Source organism: Coloeus monedula (genome assembly GCF_965178545.1).
Source record: "Coloeus monedula genome assembly, chromosome: 3".
Classification (NCBI taxonomy): domain Eukaryota; kingdom Metazoa; phylum Chordata; class Aves; order Passeriformes; family Corvidae; genus Coloeus; species Coloeus monedula.
Window position 1 is genome coordinate 47,854,597 of NC_138783.1, and position 27,093 is coordinate 47,881,689.

General features: G+C 37.0%; 1 protein-coding gene across 1 annotated transcript in view; it reads right to left on the reverse strand.

Annotated features, from left to right (window-relative positions):
* Positions 1-845: 845 nt before the first annotated feature.
* USP12 (ubiquitin specific peptidase 12) overlaps positions 846-27,093 on the reverse strand; it is a 32,706-nt gene continuing 6,458 nt past the window's right edge. The window contains exons 2-9 of the mRNA XM_082279060.1: positions 22,569-22,649; positions 16,910-17,123; positions 13,721-13,947; positions 8,666-8,742; positions 8,396-8,479; positions 5,846-6,043; positions 3,964-4,042; positions 846-3,426 (exon numbers count right to left, since the gene is read on the reverse strand). Of these exons, the coding sequence (XP_082135186.1) occupies positions 3,325-3,426; positions 3,964-4,042; positions 5,846-6,043; positions 8,396-8,479; positions 8,666-8,742; positions 13,721-13,947; positions 16,910-17,123; positions 22,569-22,649 (1,062 nt within the window). The 3' untranslated portion in view covers positions 846-3,324. The remainder of the gene's footprint in view (positions 3,427-3,963; positions 4,043-5,845; positions 6,044-8,395; positions 8,480-8,665; positions 8,743-13,720; positions 13,948-16,909; positions 17,124-22,568; positions 22,650-27,093) is intronic.

The following is a 27,093-nucleotide window of genomic DNA, read 5'->3' on the forward strand; positions in this document are numbered from 1 at the left end:
AGGGAATTAGGAAAGTAACTAGAAGCTTCAGATACTTCAGGTTTTAAACTTCACAAACATCACCACACAAAAAAAAAAGAGAGTAACCAACCAATACAGACTCTCATCTGTACATGATCCAAACAGAGCATATGCAATAGTACTTGTGGAAGCACTGAGACAGACACGGGGAAGAAGCCCTGATGTCCTACCCAGCTCCAAGCTGCTGCTCCAGAAGGATAAAGATCTGTGGATCATATGTTAATCTGACACTCCTATGCAGATGTCACAGACTGTAGTGGGGGATAAAGAAGAGTGGACTCCAAGTGAAGAACGATCCCAGATCATACACAGATACTGTAACCAGCTGCAGCTTGTACATCTGATGCTGCACTCTGGTCCTTTGTCAGTCTCTCTCCCACATTAGTGCTGTAAACACTCCTATTTTTCTCTCCGTTTTCCCTCCCACAAGGCAGCAATCCCAGAAATCCCTTGGGTAACCTGGACTCATATTTTGTGGCAAGGTACAAATTTTTTTTTAAGGGAGAAGTCCAGGAAGAACAGTATTTAAAACTCCCTTCTCTTCTACCCCAGAATCCAAGGATTTACCAAAAAACTCCTCCTAGAGAAGCACACCACCCAAACCATGGCTGCCACCCAATGATTTCCTTAATGCAGCATATTTAAACCACTTCTCCCCCAGGGCTCAGGGCACTTGGCTTAATACAGGAAGTTCCAGATAGTTTTTATGTTTAAAAACACTGTAAAGCACAAAAGGCAGCTGACTGACCATCTGGGCTCCACAAAGGATACAGTATGTATCTTTAGAGAACATACTTTATTTAATAGAAGTTTTTTTGCTCCAATATACAAAATAAGGGACTGTAATCCCAATTGACATTTACATAGTTACACAGCAAATGAATTCCACCATTTACAACAACTGATAACTTTCCCACACTCCTCACTGTATTACAGTCAAGAAAAAAATCCTATAATGTTTTACATGCCAATCAGTTATATTTCATATTTCTGTCTCTTTTAATTTTTTTTTAAGTTGCAGTTTCTGACATCAGTTTAATTAAGAACTTACAATTATTTCAGCTGCGCTAAAAGAAAAATGAAATATATAATTTGGAATACTATCTCAAAACCCTTATACAAAATAAAAGTCAGTATCTTATAAAAATACAGAGCAGGAGTAAAACCAGTAAAACAACAGAAATGTTTTAAATTTTGTTACGGTATAAAACACTTATCAACTAGCCTCAGCTTTTAACTACATAAAAACAAAAGAAAAAAAAAGAAAAAAAAGGAGGAAAAAAAAGACCAAATTAACAAAAGGTAATATGACAGTTGTTTTGCAATTCTGTACCTTTAGTATGCAAAGGACTTCATCCTTCTGACATGCACCATTATCCAACTGATTTACCCCTTTAACCCTTTTTCTACTGAAAGCCAAAAAGGAGTTTTAACATTATCTGAATCCTTTCAGAAAAATCCAACCATCTTTTTCTGCATCTCCCACAATATTTAGGCTTTACTTTACAATGCTGGTAGTTTAATCATGATACATAATCTTCTAAAAAAGAATTCTAGCCAAACCAAGGCATTTAGAAACTCTGCGTCTTACAAAAGCGATTTGTTACAGTATGACAGTTGCTCAATAGCCCAATTTATTTAGTGACCCTGTTAAAGATTTGTTCAACTGAGTGAATAGGTGAAGTCATTTCCTGAGCTAAAAGATACAGGTAAGTAAATAGTCAGTTATAGCAGCAGACAGGAGACATTCTTTTTAAAAGTTGTAACAGTATCAATAAAATAACCTTAGAAAATTACAGTAATGTAAAAATCACTAGCTGACAAGGGAGCGACAAGGACATCCAAGACCTGATTGCCACAATCTGGAATGCACATCCAATGACCTTCCAGAAATTACATTCAGCTACTGTCAGACAACGTACTCCTAAGTGAAGAATGTCAAATAGTTCACATTTCTTACAGATCAGGTGTTTTGTCAAGATTTAATTCTTAATGCTGTTTCATAAACCTAAAGCAAGGTAAACTGCTTAGTTTCAAAAATTTCCATTATACAGGACTTAAATATTATTACTTTTGCAGGAATGTGGTATTTTCAGTCTCATGAAATTCCAAACCTATTTCTTCTTATTACTCAGACATAATTTAATGTTTAATGGAAGCTGATATGCTTTTAGGAGAGGAAATAATATTCTTAAAATTGTTTACTTCGATCCAAATCATTCTAATTTGCCTAGAGTATGAACCATGAACAAATCATCAAAGAACTACAAAGACCAGTATACCACCACTGCATCACCATTTCCTATTATATAAAAGATGATTTAAGTCTTCTTATATAAGAGTTAGATCACTTTTTTTCACCCATTAATGAAGAGTCTATTCTAATTTAATTAAAGTACCTTGGTTAGACACCAGTTCCTCCAGAAGGAAATCTCTTCTGTGTTACTAAGATTTTTCAGATATTGTAGTCGTAGTTTTTGTAATTTGTATTGACTCTCCTTTAACATTTAAACATGATTAGTTTTAATTCAAATTAATATATAAAATTTCCAATACTTGTTAGAATAAAGGACAATACACAAGATCCTAAGCTACAATAATTTATAAATAGAAATAAACTATTGCAAACCAAATCTTTCCCCATACGGAGATTAAAAGCCATAATCTTGACTGATTGTTCCCGATCACACATTATAAATAATGTAAGCTTCTCCACAGAAGCAAAGCATCCTTGCCTCCCTGACACCAGTTTACACCTTCAGTTAAACCACTTCCATCAAGAAGGCAATTGAGTTGGGCCCAGACATAATTTCTTGCTTGTATGTTAACCCTCCAAACCTCATTCTTTCAAACTTAAGCACAGGAAACTAACTCCACAGAGAAACCTTTACCTGCTATACACAAAGTCTGTATAAAATACAGATTTCTAACGCTCCTAACTGCACCAGGCTGGCAGCGCAGTGAGAACCTGATTCAAAGGCCACTGAAGTGCATGAAAGGCTTCAATGGGCTCTGAACTAGGACCACAGAGATGGTATTCCCCAAAGGAAAGCTCCTGCAAGAGTGGCTGGTATCTCTCTTTTTGCTTATGGGATGCAGTGGAGATGTGTAGTCAGCATGATACCTGAGCAAATAAAATGAAAAAGATACAAAAGTTTTAGGAACCCCAAACTCTTTACTTAGTTGTGTGCAAACTGTGCTATTGCCCCTACAGCTCCCTGCTCTCCTGCTCTTCAGTGCTTGCTCCATTCCAGGATAGAGAAGATGTGAGACACAAAAATCTCTCTTCACTACAGCTCCCTCTCAGTCTCGAGACTGATAGAAGAGGATGTAACCAGACTCAGAGTTCTTTGAGATGTCTGATGTCAACCCGTAGAATTCTTCAATAGCTTGTGCATCAATTTTCTGTACATAAAACCACAAAAAATTAAAGTAGGAATATCTTGCATAATATACACATAAAATTAAGTTCCACTCTAAAAATTACTGTCAAACCAAATTAACTTTCATATAGTTACATAAAATAGTAAAATCCAAATAAGTCTTAAACTTGTGTTTCAGTTTCCCCTCAGCCATCACCGGCACAGAGGAGAGCAGCTATATATGTCTTACACATAAATTTTTAAATATTGTTGTAAGTATGCACAAATTCCTGTGTATTGTAAGCGAAAAACCCAATTTATCTGTATCATTATTTGTCTTCCGGCCACAGAATAGCTTATTAAACCATGGTGAAAGACAGTGGTCATCAAAAAAGGAGCTTCTTTAAGTATAAAAACCGAAATGCAATTCAAAGTGTTGAACAGTCAGACTGTAAGGCACAGCTCTGCACACACAATTATTGCTCATTTAGACTGGAGATGAAGCCTCTTTTCATTTCTGTCGTTCTACTTTAAATAAACATATCCATAAGGGGGGTGCACGTGCTCTGGTTGGGCTTACCTCAACAATATCATCATCAAAAAGCAACCAAAAATCATGACTCTTCACTATTGCAATATAATGTCCTCTGTTAGGGCCACTGCAAAATAAAATTAGGAAAAAACATAAACAATAACACACATATATGTGGAAATGCATTCCATTTAATTGTTTTTTCTTGTAGAAAAGCAATACTTAACAGTAATTAAAATGGCTACCACTACAATATCTGTTTGGATGTGTCTTTTCTTCTTTATTACTCTCTACTTACATCATTTTCATAATGTGGCCTTATTTATTGTGCTAAATAAAGGATTATAATTTCAAATGAGAAATAAGCAGCACAGGTGTTGAAAATATAAATGAAATCTTAAACAGAGACAGAGAAGTGAAATCAAGAAAGCATTCTGGTATTTCATAGAGACAGAACAGATCCCAAACTTTTTCTGATCTTCAGAAATAAAAAGGGTGGTAGAACTACAGCTCATCTACAGTCTCAGTCATGAATGTCTTTATCTGGTCCACTGTAAACAAAAACTGAAGTAAACTGGCAGTTTAGGAGTCTCAAGAAGCTCAGCAATGAGGAGGCTCCCAGTTAAAACTGCAACAATGCTCAGCCTCTTCAGTTATGGCAGACAAGAAATTTCACCGCAACTGTGACAGAAAAAAACAACCCAGCAAAACTTTAAGTGTGTCTTACTTGTCATCAGGTTTCAAGTAAGCAAACAATACAGTTTCTGAAAGAGCCTTACAACTGGAAGTGTACAACTGAGTGAGAGCAGCTCTGGAGCTGCCCTAACTGGCTAACAGCACTCATGCGGTTTTTGTGCCTGGATGAGGGAGGGAAGGCTCCCACCCCTGAGGGACATGTCTGAGTACCAGATCACCTACACCACGAAAACAGGGGTCATCTCATGCCATGGCTCTGAGAACAGAGAAGTCCCCAAGAGTGCAGCTTCAATGAAGGAAGCAGAAATGGTCAGAAGAGGACAGAATGGCCAGAAAGAATTTCCCTTAAAATCCAGAAAAAGAGTGTCCCCAGAAAGCTATGGCACAAAGGCTTATTTTCCAGAATTTTCCAATTTGAGATCTATTTATCTTAGCTCTACTCTTTACTCACTGTGAGAACACTGAGTAACTGGAACAAATTGCCAAAAGAGGGTGTGAAATCAGCATTCCTAGTTATGAAACTGGGACCTGTGCAACCTAATCTAATGTCAAAGTTACCCTGCTTTGAGATTTAAATATTTGACCTCACAACATAAATTATTCTGTGATTTTAGATGTCAAATTGTAATTTTCACCTTTGGGGCTTTTATCTACCCAATAAGCAGTTTGTAGAACAACATGATTTTAAGCCTTGCTTGTAGAGTATAGCAAAATCAAATACGAATCTAACAGTCCTATTTTGAAGGCGATGAAACAAAGTAATCAACAAAATTCATAATATATAGATATATTTCAGAAAATGTTGCTCAAGCCTTAAGAAAAAAACCCACACCCTAAAGGAAATGCTTTATACAGTAATCTTTCTAGAATGCTTTCCTTCCAAAGAAAACTTTTTTCTCAGAAAATGTTTTTAAATGTTATTATTGTTACATGATACTCTGCACTTCGTTTTTGTTTGTTTTTGTTTTTTTTTTTTTTAAGATAGTTAAGTTCATAAAAAGATTTTTAATGTGAAATACAGTTACTACTTTTCACAATGATCTGTCACAGTAACAAAGCTGTAATTTCTGCCAGGACTGGTAGTTTCTCCCCACGACACTTTTTTTCCTAAAAACCTTTTATTTTAAGGGATCTTTAAATGCCATTGATTTATATGATACTGGATGCTTTGTGTTGTTCTTTTAAACACAGTTATGCTTATACAAAAATCCCTTACTTGAAAGAGAGTTATTACCTTCCACAATGAACTACCACAGCAACAAGGTCATACATTCTGTCAGGATTGGTGGCATCTCCTGAGGTGTTAAATAAACGAAGCTCTAAAGGGAAAACTACTCTATAAGAGAGTTTCGTGTATCGATGCAGCTGATCCATGTATTTAAATCTCTTCAAATGGAGAGCTAGAATCATAGGCAGCTTTTTTACTTTCATCCTGAAAAAAGGAACAAAACCAAAAAACCAGCAGTATTTCCAATATTCATCCAAAATATTCAGCTGATATCAACAAACAAGAAACCTGTTCTACTGAAGTCTTTAAAAATCTTTGCATTACATTAAAAGAAACCAAAATAATCAGCTGTTTAAAAATAGTTTAGCTGTGCTGCTAAAGGGAGATTTTTAACAAATAAGAGAACTGAAAATGTGCTTAAAAAAATAAGATATAATATATAAAAACAGCCATGATGAACTCACATACTAATTTAGACATAAAGATCACATAGCACAGAATTAAATTTTTAAGTATATTTACCCAGAGCTTTCTAGAGCTTCCAAAAGCAAAACCTAGATTCCACTTGATACACAATGCAGGTATTGCAATAGAGTTGTTTCAGAGGTCCTGTTCCAGCTGAATTTCCCAGTACACCAGCCAACTCAAACAAGCTTTTCAAAATGAGCTTTGTTACACCACTTTGTCACAGAAGTATTACTCCAAGTTTACCTAGCCACTCATTTCCAAGCCATTCATTTAGAATTTCCAAGGGACACAAACAGCCCCACTGTTAGCCACCTACCTCCTGCTACCCAAACAAGATAAGGCTGTGCTCTGGCACAATAATTTTGTACAAATGCTGCAGCAATGTTTTACGGCAGTCAAAGCCAGAAAGTGACCTAGTTTTACTGAGGGCTTACTAGCCCGTTTCCCTAGCATGGGGTATTGAGATTTCACATCAGTGCCTATGAACCCTTCTCAGCCAATCCTAGGTGGCCTGGCAGCAAATACCGACTTCCAAATCTCTGGGCAAGGAATTTGCCCATCCTAGCAGAACAACCAAACCAGAGTGCTCTGTTTCTTGGCACAGCCAAGTGCCTTAGATCAGCACAGTGCTGAGTTTTTCAAACTGCTTTCAGCCCCAAAAGGCAGCTCAAAAGTCTCTGCAATACAGGCCAGGTTTCAGACATGTCTGTTAAGACCGTACTTTGAGAATGTCAGGAAATTTGTAAAAGACAACGCTTTTTCAAAAGGTAGGGGACCAGGGAAAAATTCCTTGATAACTCACCTGCCCACATGGGAACTAGAAAATGAAAACAGCTGGAGAAGGGCAGAAAGATGACAGAAGCAACTATTTTTAGGGAGAGTTATGTTTTTATTATGTTGTGGCTATAATTTCTGCTCTGTTTTCAAAACTAAGTCCTCTCCTTATAATGTAACTGTGTTTGATATTAGGAGCTCTTTCAATGGTGAAGAAATCTGGTACACCATCTTTGCTAGCTGAGAAGACCCCATCACAGACAAACTGTTTTATAGGGATGGAAGAAAAATGTGACTGCAGTGAAACTGAACTTCAGCCCTACGTGAAACCCAAAGTATAAACAATCAAAGCTGTGTTTTGCCAATACAGAAGTGCCTGCAGTACAGGTTTATGTCAACCCAGTTGATACTGGCCAGGAATCACATTACCTCCCACAGAGAAAAAGAGCTCAGACAACAGAAAACAACAGGCCAGGCCTGGATTCACAACCTCTACCAGACACCAATTAGTAAGCTTAGGCAATGTGTGAAGGCAGACCTGGCAGATGAGATATGCAAAAGCTGTTTGTGCAATCTGTGGTAAACCAAATAACCAGCAGCAGTGGTATAACCAGTAGAGCATGTCAGAGTTCCCACTCCTTCAGCCAAACACTTTCTCAGATAATAAATAACCACACAGTACACAAAATGACAGGTTTTTTCAAAGGTGTAAACAAGACTAGAAGAATTATTAGGCAGACGAGAATTGTTTTTAAACATAGTGATTTTCAGGCTTCCACAGAGCTTCTGATGATTTTCAGGAGCACTGTGAAGCAGTTTAGCACAACTAATTAAACAGTTTTAAGAAATCAGAAACCCAGCCAACAACAATAGTTACAAAAAGTGCTATCAAAATGATTCTTTCAGCAAATGGAAAAATTATTTTATCTTCAAAACAAAACTAAGTTTAAAAAGTCACATGCAATCAATGACTTTTCAACATTGCTTATTATCTTTGATTAGTCACTGACATTTTGTTTTAACTTGGCTTTTTAACTTACTTTTGGTCTTAAGACCCTTCCTTTTCTCATCTGTAAAATAAATAATGATCAAAGGAGTCCCTAAATGCATTACATGGATTCTCATTACTCATGGAAATAGACACATTGAATTCTAGCAAGAGGAATGCAGGCAAGTTACTTTTAAGTGGAAGAAGAGTAGAAAAATTAAGGGGAAAAGGGTGTTCTCTCCTTGACACATGCATATGAAAGGAAATACCAGAGTATTTTCATTAAAAGCATGGGTTGTTTTTCTCCTTCCCTAAGTGGGATGTACCTTTTATGTGCTTCTTGCTTACTGCGACATTCTTCACAGTAATACTTGTATTCACTGCACAGAGTTTCTGTGTTGCTGAAACCCCTGGGCAAAAAAAGAAAGCTGTAAATGCTAGCTTTTTATATGAAATAGCCACATAAATGTACCATACGAACATAACTTTATACACCTGTATCTACATAAGATAGAACTGTCAGCTTTTAGTTTTACTTCCTGCTTTCTGGGCAACAGGTGAAGGCAAATTTCAAAAATTCAGATTTTTGTATCTACCTTAAACAGTGAGTGATTGAAGTATTCTGCTCCACATCAACTGAAAGGTCTAAGAAGTCTTCATCCTTGCTGCTTACCTTGCATGAAAAGAAGAACCAACAGAACATAGTTAAAACAAATTATACTAGTTTACCTCTGTTTTTCAGTACCACTTTTATTGACAGAATGCATCTTTTACCCTGTAACATCCTTTTAGAAATTTTTGCAAGTGGCCTTTCTATTTCAGAGATTTGCTATAGTTTCTGATTTCGCTCAGGAATGGGGAAGTGTGTCTGAATCTCTGGGTGTAGATAATGCTAGTTGTCATTATGCTGTGATTTCAGATCAACAATATTAATGCCAAGCTTCTTCTACACGTCACATTTTTCAAAAGAACAGAATCTTCTGCTGAGTGCTTTCACTTCTGTTCCTCTTCTCTGACTCCCTTGAACTGAAAGTTATGTATTTGCATGCCATAATGAACCTAATAAACAGCACGAATATTTTGAAGCTTCTTCCTGGTTAGATTCATACTCTTAAAGGAACAAAAGACAGTAAATTTGGCAAATGAGAACTTGGGGCTTGGTCTGATAGAGGCAGAATAGTAGCCAATTCTCACAAAAATGTAAGAATAACAAGTGAAACAGAATATTCTAGAAGCAGAAAGTAAATTCCACCACAAATCCTGACAAATAATGAAAAAAGCCACAGCTGCCCTGAAAACCAACTATATCATTGAAGTTTTAGAAAACAGTAATGTGCAACCTTTTGTCTGCTAGTGTCTCCTCTCTGTATCTAAAGATACTCAATGACACTCATGAGAATATCCTCTGCCCAGATACAAAAGTAAAGGCTTTTAGAAAATATACCTGGCTGCAGTTTCTTGACTGAAAGCAGGAAAAGTGAAATGGCCACAGGAGAAGTAATGTAAGTTGATCTTTTAAACATATGATATTCATGTTCCTTTTGGAAATTCAACTCAGGATTAAAAAAAAAAAAGTAAAGTTGCTCTCTGATAATCAAGAGATGAGAAACACACAGCTCCTAAGGGTAGCATACTTGGAGAAAAAAAGAAAAAAGCAGGTGGTCAAGACAAGTATTTTTGAGAATTAATACCATAAGGCAAGTCCAAAAACTCATGAAACTTAAGTTGAAAGCTTCTGTGAGAGGACTGGGCTCCCATTGTTCTGTACCTAGTCTTTCCAAGAGTTAAGTGTGCATGTAAAAAAACGCCACTATGTCAGTACATATCATTTCTACTGCAATATTCAGATGCTCACTTTCAGAGAGATGACAGAACACATATGGAAATCTTTCAAAATGTTTAGAATGGGAAGAAAAAAGCCACCTGCATCTTCAGTGTGCTGCACATTTCCTGAATCCAAGGATGTACTATGGTTTAGTTGTGTGGACAATTCTTCAAAATATCCCATTGCCAATCACTCTTGGGATTATCAGACCTTACTTTTTTTCTTTATTACTCTCTATGACTCTAATGACTGGTGGAAGTCATTATAACTGAGGATTAAGAATGGCTCAGGAAAAAAAAAATCAGTTCTAGAAAATACTCTGCTGCTGTAGTCTTCAGCTAGGACAGCTGGAATTAGGGAGTCATGTGATCAGTGTTATTCAGACACGCAATTAGATAATTCTTCCTCCTTTGGTCTAATCAAAGAAAATTCTGCAAAACAATACAGATTTCACAGGCAGCTTTATCCCACACAGAAGCTGTAAGGGCAGAGAGGATATGGAGAGGAGGGAAGGGATGTGTTGTACTTGGTTAAAAAGAGATTCGTATTGAAATCAGAAGTTCACAAAAGGACAATTTCCATTCTCTGTGACAATATGGCCTTAAAAAACCACACTCCAGCTAGCCAGTCCATTGTGCACTTAAGATCATGAGGAACCATTAAAGGCCTTATTGCAAGAACAGCCAGGTTGATTTTTTTCCATTTATGTTGGTAGTTCATGAATTGCTTTCCCTAATTTTTAAGATTCTTTGAGCCTTAGTATTTGAACAGATTTTTCTAACATCAACTCATAAAGTTTAAATTTAAAAAAAAAAAAAAAAAAAATTTAAAAGCCACTCTGCAGTCTTACGAGTCCCCCCTCCTTCTGTAAAGGTTCTGTTTCAAATAAACATCACTGAGCTTCTTAGACTACGACCACCAATGCTATGTTCTTCAATCATCTGTAGAATGAAAAAAAGATGGGCATGATCAGAAAACCTCATCACCTGCAGAATCGAGCCCTGATGCATTCAAAAAGCTGTCTGAGTGCTCCTAACAGGAACATCTGAGTAATAGTGAGGAATTTGGATGTTCCAGTGCTCTGGCTGAAGAGGATGGTGTGCTGTTCTCATGTCAAGGACATCACCTGCACCCACACAGCTCAGCTGTACTCTGATGACCAAAGCTGTGCAGAACAGAAAGCTCAGAAGGCTGACACTCACAGAATCCATTATTTCTTACAGCTGGGAATTTCACTGGCAATGTGAATCTGCGCACTGGCAAAGAGCTCTTGCAGCTACAGACTCCCATGTGTTCTAAGACAGAAAGCAGTTTTTAAAGAAGCTGAAACAAAATGTGTGATTTATTTTGGTTTTAAAAAAAAGAGAAATGAAAATCAGACGTAGTTAAAGGTTCTATAGTACTCATGAAAGAGAGGACACTGAGATTTTCCTTATTGTCTTCCCTCAGTCCAAAGCAGGATTGAGCCAAAGAATTGTATGCCTTGTAGAGTCATTTGAACCCAAGAGCAAGACCATCACCTGGAGATTGATATGGTGGTTTTGACAATTTCCTATATTTCTCTGTAGAAGTACTGGCCACATTTAGATGTTGAAATTTAATCTTAATGAAGCCAATTACATTATTTTCTGGTTTACTGTTATTCTTCCTTAAACTGTGAGAGAAATAGGTAAAACCAATTAACTTCTAGATAATTTCTATAAATCAGCCATAAAATTTACATTCACTTCATCATTCTGCCTTTGTCGAGGAAGGGTGAAAGCATTACAAAGAGGAATCACATTAAAGCATGTAAAGGCAACTTACAATCCTTTTTGTAACATATTCATTTAATACTGTGGCTTGATTCACAACACAAATCTTTGTTAAAGCATCATATCTATGCTCCTTATACTCCACTGTTCATACTTAGACTGAGGATACATCTTGAGCCAGTTCAATTTTTATCGTTAAGACGGGCTAATGAAACAGCGTATTCTGGAAAGATGCTCTTTTCCATAACCAGGACAACTAAAATTAGAATAAATATTTTGCTCATTTTAGGAACATTGAGTAGGTTAGTCCAGTTAGAAGATAACCACTGTCACTTTGAGCAAAGATATATGTTATGCTTTATATATTTACATATGCAATTAATTTCCAATTTAAATTAAAAAATATACTAGGGCTATTGTCGTGTCATTAAGAAGCAGTAATTCATCTTCTACATGAGCTATTTCCAAGTACTCCTAACATTTTAATTTATATTTCTAAACACAGAAATAATCTAAATGCCAACAGCTTCTAATAAACATAAAACCAATCATATATACTCACTATATTTGAAAATAAAACACTTTTCACAGTGATATTACCTATTAATGTGCCCAAATATGTTTCTAAGTGCTCATTTTCAGATCACTGTGTTTTAGACACAAGCTGATATACTAAAAAGACAGAAACTGATAAAATAGTTTCCAGAGTACTTTGATTATCATCTTGTTCAGCAATAGCTGAATATTTCTATTAGCAATAGCTAATAGGAAAAAAAAAACTGAGAAGTGTTAGTAGAATTCTCAGAATTGTGACAGGCCTGATAACTAATAAAATATGCCGGCAAAGAGCATATCAGTGTTTTAAAATTGCATTAAGGACGGTACCTAGATCAAAATCCTGACAGCAGCAATCCATTATGCCAGAGTGAGGAAAGGCAATGATGTCAGTTGTGTCAAAAGACTTAAGCTAAACTTATGTTTCAAGAAAAAAAAACAACAACCAGTTCAAGAACTAGAAGAGAAGCAACTGACAGCTGACAAGAAATACTTATTAGGGAGGGGAAATCTGCCAGAAAAGAAAATGTGGTAACTTGGAATCACCACCTAAATAACTCATAGTCTGCAGTTACATTATACATGACATTATGAACCTCTTTCTTTGAGATAAAAGAGGTAGGTATTTCTAGAAGACTGAGAAATTGCATGTGAAATATACAGATTTGATGAATTCCTCCTTTCCAATGTCATGCTGACATATCTGCATTACCTAATTCAGTTAAAGAAAATAGGAGCACAGTCATTTAGCTTTTTTACAATCTCTAAGGAATAGAGATGACAGAATTACTGTAATTTTCAAACTGTGCTGCTTTTACTCTTTCTCAAGCTGGTAAAATTCAATTTTAAGTTTTTAGGAAATATATTCTATCTCTTATTGTAGAACTTCTCAAAGAATATTTTTGTATAGCATACTCAGAGAAAGAGTTTATTTTTCAGGGTGTAGTACTAGAAGAATTCCTCTGGACAGACATTTAGGAAAGGATTACTTTTTGTGAACATGCAGGTATGTTTTTTGAGAATCCCAGTCTACTATCCTAGTGCCAAAAGCCAACCATCTTGATTTCAATGGCTTTAAATTTAAAAACTAGGAATCCATGGAAACTGATTGACAATACTTACTTATGGGATATATCACTAAGCATGACATTCAGTTATTAAGACATTAAATTTGAGAAGAACCTCACAACCCTCAAATCACAGATTTTTATTTTGTTTAAGAATGCATCACTTTAGAATTTTCTGATCTAAACTTTGAAGGTGATTATGATCACACTGACAAAAAAATCCAACTGGGAATTTTCCTAATATTGAACACGTGTCTTTTCCTACAATTCATGCACCAGCTGCTAGAATGTTCTCGCTAACAAGGAAAAACTGCAAATATCCCCACAAATATAAGATCACTAAAGAAAGAAACAAATCTAATCTGTCGGGCTGCTGGGATAAATGAATCGTGAAGCACGCCGTCCGGAAACACGGCAGAGTTCGTGTTTACAAGGCACATGAAGACTTACAGTTTCACAGGTAAGACATCTGGTTTCATTAGTTAATGTTCCCTGAAAGATTTCGTGCACCCAGGTGGGGTCTGGCGGGCTGTTGTTCTCAGTGTCCACGTTGCCATTAGGCAGGCGCCCGTTCTGCTTCTCTTGTTTTCTTTCCTCTTGCAAGATGTCCGCAATGGTATTTAACAGATAGTTCAGGAACTCATGCGCATCCTGCTGCATGTAGTTATCAAAAAGTTCTGCCAGATAAAGCAGAAGGTGTTGCAATTGCTTGGTTAGTGCTGTACTACAGGTAAGTTTTTAAGAGCGTCATATTTCAAAACCAGTCCTTTATTTCACATCTTGAATCATTCATGGCAATACAACACCAACCCAAAATGCCTACTTGATAAACTAAGTCAAAAAAAACGGGGTGGGGAGAGGGGACAGCAAGTCAGCTTGCATTGGCAGAAATCACTGGAAATTACCAGAAGACTGCAAGAAAACCAGGGCACAATTCAACTGCCTAAACACAGGTGTACGTGGAGTGCCACCTGAACTTGTATGGGTCATCCTGTCCAGCCTCCAGATGCCACTGCATCTCCTACAGGGGCTATGGTATCTCTGCCAAGCTTAGGTCAATGTCTGGGATAACACGGATTTAATAATTACTTCTTTTCTGTCTGACCAGGAACTGCTAAGAGGAAATTTACCTGCCTATTTAAAAAGTATTCTATATCCCCAGCTAATATCATACAAGTCTTTTATTGTGCAAGTACTTCACTTTGCTAGCAGTCCAAGAATGTTCTAAGAGACATGTCTTCAGTACAGGAGTGGAAAGATGAATGAAAAAGATACTCAGTGAAGCTCAAGTTTTGAAATGCATACAGGGACTCCATGGCAGCTTTACTGTCACTTACCTGATGGCACCCAGAAATAAACAGAAATAGAAAAAAAGTCCAGGGTTATTAGCTAAGTAGGGAAATCCTGATGCTAATCTAGGTAATTTGGAGAGGTTAAGTAGTGCAATAGGTCAGGCAAGAGTACGAACCATGTAGTTTACTTAATGAACTACTACAGTATTTTTGAGACGAGTAAATTCAATCTAGCCAACTGCAAGGTCTTTATTTGATCAAGTAAATCAAGGCAGAACAAGAGCTACAAGTCTCTTGAGATAAAAGACTTCAGAGGTTCTTCACAGTGTAGTATCACAGGCCTCTCAGGGCTATGTGCCCAGTCAGTAATTAGCATTAATTACAGCAAAATGAAAACTACAACAGATTGCTCATTTTACAATTAGAAGAACTTCGTGCAAATATTAACAGTATACCTTGAGCTGACTTCAAGATAGCAGCTGCTTCCCAGCCAATTAAACTTTAAGGTCATTAATAGAGAAACACAGAATTGATAATTGAGTTCCAACCCCCCTGCTCTGGACAGGGCCACCTTCCAACAAGGCCAGGTTACACAAAGCCCCATCCAACCTGGCCTTGGACACTTCCAGAGATGAGGTATGCACAGCTTCTCTGGGCAACCTGTTCCAGTGCCTCACCACACTCACAGCATGAATTTCGTCCTAATACCTAATCTGAACTTGCCCTCTTTCAGTTTAAAGTCATTCCCCCTGTCCTGTCACTACACACCCTTGCGAAAAGTTCCTCTCCAGTTCAGAGACGTATAATACATGCATGTTGTATTCAGACATTCAAAATAAAAGATGGAGCAGCAGCTTTGTAGTCTGGAATACGTTAAAACTATGTCCTCAGTTATCACCCTGGTATAGCTGGATACAAACTGGAAGACACTCTAGATTGGTGTTGCACACCTACCCGATTCTTAAACTTCTTTAAGGCTCAAAATTATATACCTTCACAATAAGTACTTAATAGCATATATGATACCCATGTAATTGCAGCCTGAATGTAGCTATTTATTTGTACAAAAGGTGAGAGTATCATCATTAAAAGAGACCCAAAAAGAAAACAAGGGTTGAACTTCCATATGTGACTTCTCTACTGAAGGTTTTCCAACTGCCTTGCCCTGTGCAGAATTTTAGTGGCGTGACATAATTACACACTACAAAGAACACTTTCTAAAATGAACTTAATGGCTCCTGTGGTTTGCTTTCTGCTTTCCATCTGAATGATTCTCTGCCATTTGTTATAATGAACTGTTTCTGCACCTGTATCAAACACAAGCACACTTACTTGAGTAGAAGTGCCAGAGAAGAGAATTCGAGTTTCCTATGCTGCACAGGCAAGTACCGCACCCAAGAGCTTTTTTTTTAACAATAACATTACAACTCACGGTGTGCATTTGCTGGAACAGCCATGTCAAACTAGGAATGTCATTATAATATTTTATTTCTTGTTTTTACGACAGAGATAGTCATCATATCATTTAAATGCTTTTTAAGTCTCCATTCATAGCCTTGGAAAGATTGCAATAGTGTGAACATGTCTATCGCAGCAGTGTTAAGTACAGTACATCAAACAGTTTATTTAAATACAGTAACTACTTCTTAAGGGAAAAAAAAGTTGTAGTTTTATAAAAATGCATCCAAACTGAGTAGTAGATTACAAGGCTTCATTTCTATTTTAACATCAAATCATTTACTAAAACATTCTGACCAATTAGCCCTGCAGAGAAGAAACAAGAAATGTGAAAAATCCCTAGAAATCTCTTGAAATTTAGGATAACAGTGACATTTAAAAAACAATTTGCCAAAACTACTTAGTGGTTTTAAAATTAATTAATTCTTTAAAAAGTAGGTCAAATTGCATATTGCATAAATTCTAAATCAATTCAAAAATGGTGGGGGGTTTTAAGCTAGATTCTTATGGACAAGTCTTTCTACACATTCAATCTGGGAGACTGATTCCTCCATTCAAAAAGTATTTTTTTAAAACAAAGGTCTTACAGCGAATTTTGATTACAAATTTAAAACTCACAGAGAAACAAAACTAGCAAGAAATTTCATAAGCAGCCAGTGACAATATGACAATACACTTTAGCTCTACATGAGGGGACAGAGAGACACAAGGATTCTCTCTCAAAACTGCTCCAGGGTTACACCCTTATCCTGGGGCCACCTCTTGTTTATACTACAGCACCAAGAACACTTTCTATGTGTAACAAATATATAGGTATTCCACTACGTAAACTTCAGAATTAAATCATAATTGCTGCATTTATTACACAAGAAAAAGAAAAAAAAGTTACCATTTTCTTTTCGTAATCTTGTTATAAATTTCTTGGGAGGTATTACTCCAACTTTTTTCTTCTGGGTGGCTATACTGTGGAAGAGATCTGCTAAGCATGTAAGGAGATTCTCTTTTTTTCTTGGCTGACTCTTGTATGCTAAGACTTTGTCTCGAAATGGTCGACAAAAATAAAGTGCCTGGAGAACCGAATTGCAGTAGCACGTATTCCCAAACTACAAAACAAAAGAGAGATCTATTAGTTTGTATTGTATTATGGTAGAGAGGTAAAATTAATTCCAAACTATAACAGAGTGCATAAGCAGGGGCCAACTTTCTGCGAGATGTTTCTTCCTGACTTTAAGGTAGAAAAACATATTAATATCACACAAAGGATTACCAAGTAGGTAAATGCACGAAAAACCTAGGTAAATTTGAACAATACTATTTAATTTTGTCTCACTTAAAATTTAACTTATTGGTAATATTTTACATCTATTTGGGTCAAAATGTTCAAACAAATACCCCCAATTTCACAGCTACCAAAATATGCCCAGGTAAAAATATCTCTCTGTCTACCACACATCAGCCACAACAGCAAAGAACAGGCACAGCATGACCTTGAACTGTGACGAAATTCAGCTGAAAATACAGAGCTTCTCAGACACTACAGAAATTAGATTCTCCAAATCTTAACAGCTGCCATTGAAGTCAGAAATAACTACTGTAACCAGTTCCCACATTTTCAGTTCTCGTTCCAGTGTGACAAGATTTAAGGAAACTCCTGAATGCCAATGTGACATGGCTTGCTCAGGATTCAAAGCTATGGCAGTTGGTAGCTTGAAATCAAGATTGCAAGGAAAGGAGAGCACAATTTGGATGTGCACACTTTGAAGGAGGCAAGCCACTGGATTGAAAGGAGAAAGCAGAGTCAGCAGGAAAAGGCATCTGTAACCCACTTTGTACCAGGACACTGCAGGTGGGACACTCCAGATGTCCCCCTTCCCCAGACTCCTTCAGGCACCTGAGATCACTGACACTGTCTGCAGCTCACCCTGACACTGCAAATGTCCCCATCACATCTGTGAAGGCGTTGTGAGCTGTCAGTGGATAAAGCCATTCTAATTTTATGCTGCCATTCTAATTTTATGCTGCCCTCCTCCAGTGAAACCTATTATCCAACACTGAAAGTGTGGGAAACATCTTTACAAGGCCCTCAGCAAGTAAATCCAATCTTTCAGCTGCAGTCACGCAACCTGCAAATGGAAGCATGTACCTACGACACACATTCTGCAAAATGTGGAAGTAACATTCAGATTTATGTTACATAAAGATAGCAGCACATACAGATAGCAAATTCCGAGACTTCATTATTGTGATGGGGAAACTTATGTGGCAAAGACAGCCTTTAGAGCTATTTTAAGAGCAGGTTCCTTCAATAGAGAAAAAGAGCTAAAAGCCTTCACATCTTAGGAATAACAGGGAAGTAGCTACTTTTTGCTCTCTCCCAATTAAGACAAACAAGATGCATTGCAAAAATGCAATTTCATTACAAAACTTAAAAATTAATTACTTTCCTCTATTTTAAACTAATGGAATTTGAAGAACTACTTTCTAAATAACCAAGACACACTCAAAGAATAAGTAAGAAGCATATTTTAAAAAAATATTAAGATGTCATTAAGGTATCCATATTAAAAAGTGATGAGTTTAAAATACATGATTTTTCTTTATTTAGGCGAGGAAACTGCTTATATTAGCTTCTTTGTGGTCCAAATCCACAAACAAGTCAATGAACTTAAGAGAAAAACTAGGGCTTTTTACCTTAAAGGAAGCTGATGAATCACACAGTAGCTTCTGACAAAGCATTTAATATTGCAAGCTATTTATGAGTTTATAATTAGAAACTGCCATAAAAAGAGAACTACATTAAAAGGTTAAGAAAGTTCTTAAAGTTTAATCAAATTGGAAAAGTGCTAAAATTTCTACAGCAAGTGTCAAAAGATGAAAAGCAAGCAAATTAGAAATTTCATGAGATTCCAATTTTAAAAAGGAGCAGTCTGATAATAAATTAATTAGAAAGGCAACCATGCAGTGAGAGACAAACAAAATATGAAGACCTCAGAACACTGAACAAAATTCAGATTAATTTAATATGAATGTATGTTAACCTACATGCCTGCGAGTATGAAATAAAAGCAACCAGATTAAGTTCATAAAAGGCTTTCTCTGACCAAATTCAGAAACACAGCAGGCAATAGAAGAATGTTTGAAAGCAAACTCCTGAAGAAAATTTAATTAGTTCACATTTATTTTATCTCTAAAGCATCAGTCTTTATCACTTCAAAACTCAAAATATTTTTAAAATAAATGCTTCCAATCATTAAAAAAATTAAAAACGCACCTGTACTAAACAACATGGGGGAAAAGGCTGGGAAGCTTCTAGACGATGCAAATACTCAATCTGATAAATGAATACATTCTGGTCTTACCACCATTATTACTTTAGTTCCCATCTTTGACTCCACTACAGAGAAACACCCAACACCTTGCTGCAGTCTCCCCATCCTCCCACCACCCACTTGACACCTATACTCTGCTTTCTAATCCTGGGTCTCCAGCACTGGGCTCAGCTACGTCCTCCTCCCCACTCCAGCCAGCACTGCCTCAGAGCCACAACACTTGGGAATGCAAGCCCTGCACTGTGTAACTTCATGCTTGGCCAGCCAGCCTCAGAACAGCAGTAAAAAATATAAGACCATCTTACACTGTGTACTTCTAAGAGATGTAAAAAAATCCACATTTTCTCTTATTATCAGTTCATACTGTTCTTCTGTACTAAATTCTGAGAAATCAGACTGTTTCCTTTCACGAAAATACTGCATTCTCTACATTTTACACCCCCCCCCCTTTTTTCTTTTAAATTCTGAAATCAAAGTTACAGCACCTAAACCTATATGGAAATAAGAAGAATGAGACAGTAGGGAAAACAAAGACACTGCAACAAAACCACTGCACATCCACGAACACTTATAGTTTACTCTTCTGATGCACATACAGCTGGGAAGAAATGTGGTTGTTGAACCCCACTCAACAAAGGGATTTACAAGAACTTAGATCTGCTTGAAACACTGTCTTTGTGCAGCTCTAGGGTTCCTCCTAGCTCTGATGTACTGGCAGCTCTAACAACTTCTCCTTGTTGCAATGGGCCACTCCATTAGCATAGGATTTCTGCAAAACACACGGATCCACTGCAAGGGACTGAATAACCAAACCTTCTGCTCTACAAGTCTGGTGAACTGCTGAAGAGTTCCCAGAGCGGCTCTTTGAGATTAAATATCTTATTTCATGCTCACTGGATAAAATGATTGATTTAATTTGTGAAGCACATAGATTTGACTAGTTTGCATTACTGCACTGAAGAGGGAAAGAAGAATGATAAGCAGACTTGATGATCCTGGTTGATGGGACATCACACTACTAACACTTTCATTTTACCACATATCTCACATATTTCCTGCTGATTTAGTGAATGGTATTACCCCTTCAAGTCTAAGATGAATGTTCCATTCCCATCAACCATCTGGTCATCCATATGTTTCCCGTAATTGCCCTTTCTTAGGCCTTCTTTTACCTCTCAAACTGTTTTTTCAGCAGATCCTCTGAACAATCCCTAGATTCTACCAAAAAGCTGGAAAAGAGATAAGACAGTGCTTCTGCCTCCTCTTCTCTTATGCTGCCTCCGGATAAATTGACAGAGCTCTGTTTCAGGGTTGTCATCTTTATCTAAAATGCCTTTCTGTATTCCAGACACCTCAAATGGCTAGCTATCACACAGTTAGAAGAAAGCTACTGACTTACACATCATTTCACTTTTTTCTATTACTCTGGACAAAGCTAGGACAAACAAAATCAATGAACAAATTAGAAAAATTTAGCAGTAAATGTTAATGAACATCTAGGAGATTCACTTCTTGTAATTGCTACCAAAAATTAGAGAAATCAATGAAGGCAAAAACTGTGATTTCTATTGCTTCTCAATCTAATAGTACTAATTTATTATCTAATTATCTAGTATTTCTTTTCATTATCATTATCTCTGTCATTCTTTCCAGTCATTGGCCACAATTTGTTACTTTCACTCTTCCTGGCAGATTTACATGCTGCGGGCTTATTACACGTTCATGGTGTATACGTGCTGTGTTAGTAAACACAACCTGCAGAACAGATCTAAAACCATTCAGGCACACCATCACTGAATTTCCTTAGCTAACCACTGTACCTGAAAACCAGCACTAGTGTGCCATAAATATAACAGATCCCATTTTATTATTTGTTACAATTCAGAAAATTTTAGTCCATAAAATTTTATTGTTTGAAGCTAAAATAAGCAAAATTCCTGTAGTACACAGAAAGTTAAAAGCACTCTGATATATTGTAGCTGTCTGTCTCTTATGTGCATGGTTGAGGGCTGAATGACACATATTCCCTCAAATTTCTACTCCCTCTTGAGTACAAAAAGCCAGAACTTGTTGATATTCATTACATATGAAGAGGACTGTCTGTTATTGAACCTCCTCTTAAGGGTACAAACTATGTAAAAAAACTCCAAGCTTAGGTGTGCAATACAATTTCACTGTTAAGTCTTAAATCCTCTCTGGACTTGGACAAGAAATTGGGAAAAACAGTTTATCTGTCAAGAGAGTAAGAGATTTGCAAAAACCTGTTACTGGAAAAATGGAAAGCCTAAGCTCAGCTGCAGAACTGACAGGTATGAACGGTGAAACTCCTGAATTTCCTCTTCTGATAATACGGCATTTGGAGGGTATTTCAGCTTTCATGAGAAAGGAAAAGAAATTACTTAAATTTAAGTGGTGGTATTTTGAGATGCATGGAAGTCAGCTTATCAGTGTTTACAGACTCCACAGTGCATGCTCGGATTGGAGACTCTTGAACCAGGTCAGTGCTAAGCACCTGGAGGTAGAGACACATTCCAGCACCAGGACAACGTTTAAATAATCAGTTTCATTAAGAAAAGCCAGACAACAGCTCTTGTTAGACCAGCTTGCTCAAACTATGTAGTTTCTGAAGCCCCAATAAAGGGAATAATTTAATATTTCATATCAGTACAATGCAATTTCTAACAAAATATGTTTTTCATCAGTAATACCAGAAATTAAAGTTTATGTCATTCCTTAAAACCAATTATTGATTTAAACAATCTAGGTTTTTTTTTTCACCACTGCTTTCCCCTTTGGGCTGTATTTTTTTTTTTTATCTTAATACAAATAGCAGACATAAATACTTCACATCATCAATAGTCTTTCACAAGATTTTTTTTCTTTTTATGTATTTATTTTACTTCATTGGCATATTATGAACAACAAGCTACGTATTTTTAATAGCCTTCTTAAGATTTAAGCATTTTAATAACATGAAAATGATGTAAAAGTTACCCTACAACTAATAAAATGAAATCAAGTATTCATTAGAAAGCCCATCTCAACAATTCAGTAGCATATTTCAATGAATACCCTAAGTACTGAAACATATTTCAATAGTATGAATATCCAGTGACTACATCTTTCATATTTTTAAGTATTCACTCATCATTACAGTCTTGTTATTTAACAAATGCATTCCTGTCCTTTCAAAGCAGTAAGTTACGGTCTGAAACTCACATTAACCAAACCAAAATAGTGCTCATTGACTGGAAATTGTTCCGGACCAATCTCTTTCTCCAAAGCTGAGGCATTGGCGCCCTAGAAGAAAATCAAAAGTAGCAAAATATTAGTGTGGCAACAGTGAATTTAAGCTGCTGAGGAAAAAGAAATTTTTGGCAAGGATAAATGACCAAAACCAACCAACCATCCCTAAAAAACCCCTGCAAAACACACTGATTACAACTAAAAATTACCTTAGAGATGTTTCCAAATATGTTTTGTCCAAAAACATCTCAAAGTTATATAATTTTCACATACTTTCATGCAATTACACTGTTTTGATGTTCTGTACTTATTATTTTCAGAGTCGAATTACTTTAATAGCACTTGCACTAATGCAGGATGCAAAGCAGGTCACACAAGGCCCACTGGCAAGCTCCTTCTAAGAAGTCTAACTTGCATTCTGTAAAGCACACTTCAGAAGAAATTAAGAGATGCAGATTGTTCATAAGTCTGTTCCACTTACACTGAAAACATAAGCTGTACAAAGTGCTTTGCTAAACACCTTGAACTTTGTAAAACTAAAAGACAATGCAGAACAGCTACTGATGGTGTGCATTACAAAAGCTGCAGCCTTTGCCCAAAAAATCTGTTGGGTCTGATCCTCAAAAAGAAGCGAGAGCAGGTAACTTTGGTTATTCTGTGGGTGTTGACTGAACTGGAGCAGCAAACACTGGTTTTCAAAGGAAAGTGTTGTTTTCTTTTTTATTTAGAGACAGAAAAACCTCTGTGCTGGAAAATTCAGAGAACAAAAAAACCCCAGCTTTCCATGAGCTCTTACACTGATTGCTTTTAGAGAAATGGAAACACATGCAACTTTTTGCACACAACAAAACTGATATCTATCTATCTCTCTCTCTCTCTCCCTCCCCTATGGGACTAACACATGAGCATGAATATTCCAGCAAGTCTAACTGCAGCTAAAATAGCACATAATATACAGCAAAGAACCTTAAAACCAGGTGCAACTCCCTCCCAACAAATTCTTTCTTTACACCAAAGATATAGCAAATAGCCATTACATAGGCTATCACAACAATTAAATTAAATCAAAATCACAGAGTGCACTAAAAACAGCACACAGGATTGCACAGATTAGCTACAGACAGGAAGAAGCGGAACAGAATGAAAACTAGAACTGTACCAAAATGTATTACAACGTGGCATCTGCCATGGTATGACCCTGGTACTGCAGAACTTTACAGAAACTACCTCAGCAGTTCTGAAACTGGAAGCACATGCTCAAAGGCCCATTAGGAGGTACCAACTTTAACTAGAACAGGGCAAAAGATAGCAAAACTCCACGCTTGAGACACTACAGCTCTTCTCCATTCACAGCACAGCCCCAGCTGCTTTCACCAGTCACATCCCCTCCAATTACCCAGTTTGATAAAGCCTCTCGGTTACTGGGGATTTAGCTTATTACTTAGAAGCTGTTCTCAAATGGAGATTATAGTGGTGAGGAAAAGGGGTATAAACCCTCATTTAAGATTAAAGCACTCTGTGACTCTGAATATTTAGTTTTGCAGCCTTATTTAAATGCACCCACAAGCTCTGGCAAGGTGAGTATTACAAATAAACCAGGAAAAAGAAGGAACTGTGGCGGCCTTTTATACTATTGTTAAAATCTCTACTTCTTTAAAAATAAATTCAAGAGCAGGCTTAAGGAAATTCCTTCTCTTTTCGAAGCTAGGGTGGAGTAGCTGCTTTATTCTATATTTGAAAGGAAAATATTATGATACAAACATTGATGTTTCTGTTTGTACAGACCTGAACACTGTATTTAGTTTTCTAGCACAATAAAGATCCAACCTGGCAATAAGAAAGACATGCTGAGATACTACAAGATTGTCATGGTTTTCCAATTATTCAAAGGTGCTTCATTCAAGGCTCAGACTTTCACATGATTTCAAAGCACTGCATCATCTATGTTTGAATGCAGTTGTTTATGAATGTTAGTACAAACCAGCAGGGATGTTTTATACCAATATAAAACCCTCGAGCTACTCAGACTTCCCTTTACAGCTCTCTTTTTGTCTGTCATACAGGATCTATCTCTCCCTCCAAAGTGATCATTTATACTGTGCACAGTGTATTGGTGGCAAAAGCAGAAACACAGGAAGACTACACTAAAATGCATGTTCACAACTGACCCATAAAAGCTATTTTAAAACCTAACTACCCCTTGCTTCAAAACGTTTCCCAGCTGTGATTACAGTACATGTTATCAGGCTCAGCTGACTCTTCCATCATGCAAATACAGATGCAGGGGGGGAGCACTGCAGGACCACCAACTATTACAGTACTATATCACCTCTTGGACATGAGGACAGCAGAGGTTTAAGGCAGAAGTGGGAGTATCTCTCTTTTCATCGGCCAAGTCGGACTTACTGGACTTGGGAACTAGACTCAGGAAATTTCAGGCTGTGCTCTATGCTGAGGTATTTCAGATAATTGATTCCTCTGCCACTTAAATGGGATCGCCGGGGAAAATCCCCAAATAAACCCCTCTTCTTTGGGGGGCTCACTTAATAACACATACAACAGGCGTTCAGTCCCCACACTGCAACCTGGCTTTGATATTATATAGGGGACAGAAGGGAACATCAGTAAGTTTGGTCAGTACCTCCACCCCCAATTTCCCTCGTCCTTCTGAGGGGAAGCACACAAGGTCATTACCCAGAAATGAGAAGGAACAGAGGCACAGCAGAAGTCCAAAAAGCTAATAATATTGCAGTAGTACTAGGATTTACCACTTTTTGCATTGTATCAGTGTAAAAGCTATACAGCTACACAACCTAGCAGTGCCTTACATTAACCCCCTTCCAGCAAAGAGATAACCATAGTACAGGCACAGAAAACACGAATTTCTCATAGCTGATGAAATACACCTTTACAAAGTGGAAAGTTCAGCAACTAAGGTGTGTTTACAAGAACATAACATGAAATCAAGATTTGCTTTTTATCTGTTACTGAAAATTATCTTGGAAACATTAAACCATCAATGACTACACAAAAATCTTCACAAATCTATAGAAAGTTAGGTGTAAAACTGAACTATTGCAGATTTCACCCTTCAAAATGATATGTCATGTAACCTTTATTTAATCATGTTCAAATCAGTTGAACGTTTATTGCTTATATCCCCCATCAAGTTAAAGAAAAAAGCTATACTACTGGATTTATAAATATCACCGTAAATGCTAATTTCTTAATGAAGGGATAAGAATCTGTGTTTGCCACGGAAGCCCCTTAATTAAATTTCTCAACTTTTATTTTTAAAAGAGCTTGAGCTTTCTACAAATCAACACATTTAACATTAGCCAGATGAGGGGTTTATTTCAGTTTAGTGGAATCAAAGCCCAGGAAACACAGTGGAATAGGAAAGTGTATTTTCTTTGAATTGAGTACAGTTGTATTTTCCCAATTTTCACATTTTATAAATACACATCCTCCCAAATTACTAAAATACACTAAAAACCCACTGATGCCATCCTTTTCAATGGAAAAGGGCAGAAAAAACAAAGCACAGACAAACGCAGATGGGTTTTTTTGTTTGTTTGGTTTTTCACTTGCTGAAACAATTATATTATTAAATGCCATTTCCGTTTTTATTATTGCCTTTCCTCACAGCCTCAGAGGCCACACTGCTGTGGTGTTACATGTTGAACTAGTCCTCCTGAGACACACTAACAGCTGACACATGGATAGGATAACTGGAGCCAATCTGTGAAACAAATCAGTTGGTGCTTAGGATCTGACACACACTTTGGGTTTCACAGCATTCTTGCCAGATTAGTTGTAGACTGGTTTTGTGACTGAATACCAGCTGCAGCTGAACTGTGTTGTCTGATGTAGTTTCCTTCAAAAGCCATCCAATTTGTGCACTCTAAGAGTGCTCCCAAAATGCAAACCAAAGCATGGTAAACTGGTATGCCACCCTATATTAAAAATACTGTCTAAAAACATGTCAGCAAGCAGGCAAACAATTGCAGTTTTAAAGTGTCCTACCTTGTCATTACCATCCAACCTAGCAGGCAGAATTTCCCTTACAAAGGCTTGATTCATAACCAGCCTAACACGCTTGGAAGCTTACATTTTTTACTGGCACGGGAGAGGGGCTTTGATCTATCCCTTTCTAGAGTAAGTATCAGTTGATTGCTTTGTGGGTTATCTTTGCAGTAGTTTAACAGCTTTACCCTCTAGTTTGATTAAGTTGTAAACTTCCTGAGTAAAATCAAAATTTCACCTTTAAAACAAATTTGTCAACTTACATTTGTCACCAACATCCTGAAGATCCATTTCTCCCTTCACACATGCACTATGCTAGATCCTTCCCTACAATGCCCTCCACCTCGCTCAAGAAAAGGAACAACACTAATTAAAGGTGGTTCATACAACTAAACCATGTTGCACAGGTGTATATATAAGCCAAATCTCTAAAACATGACCTTAGCTACAGGTAAATTAACAATACCACCAC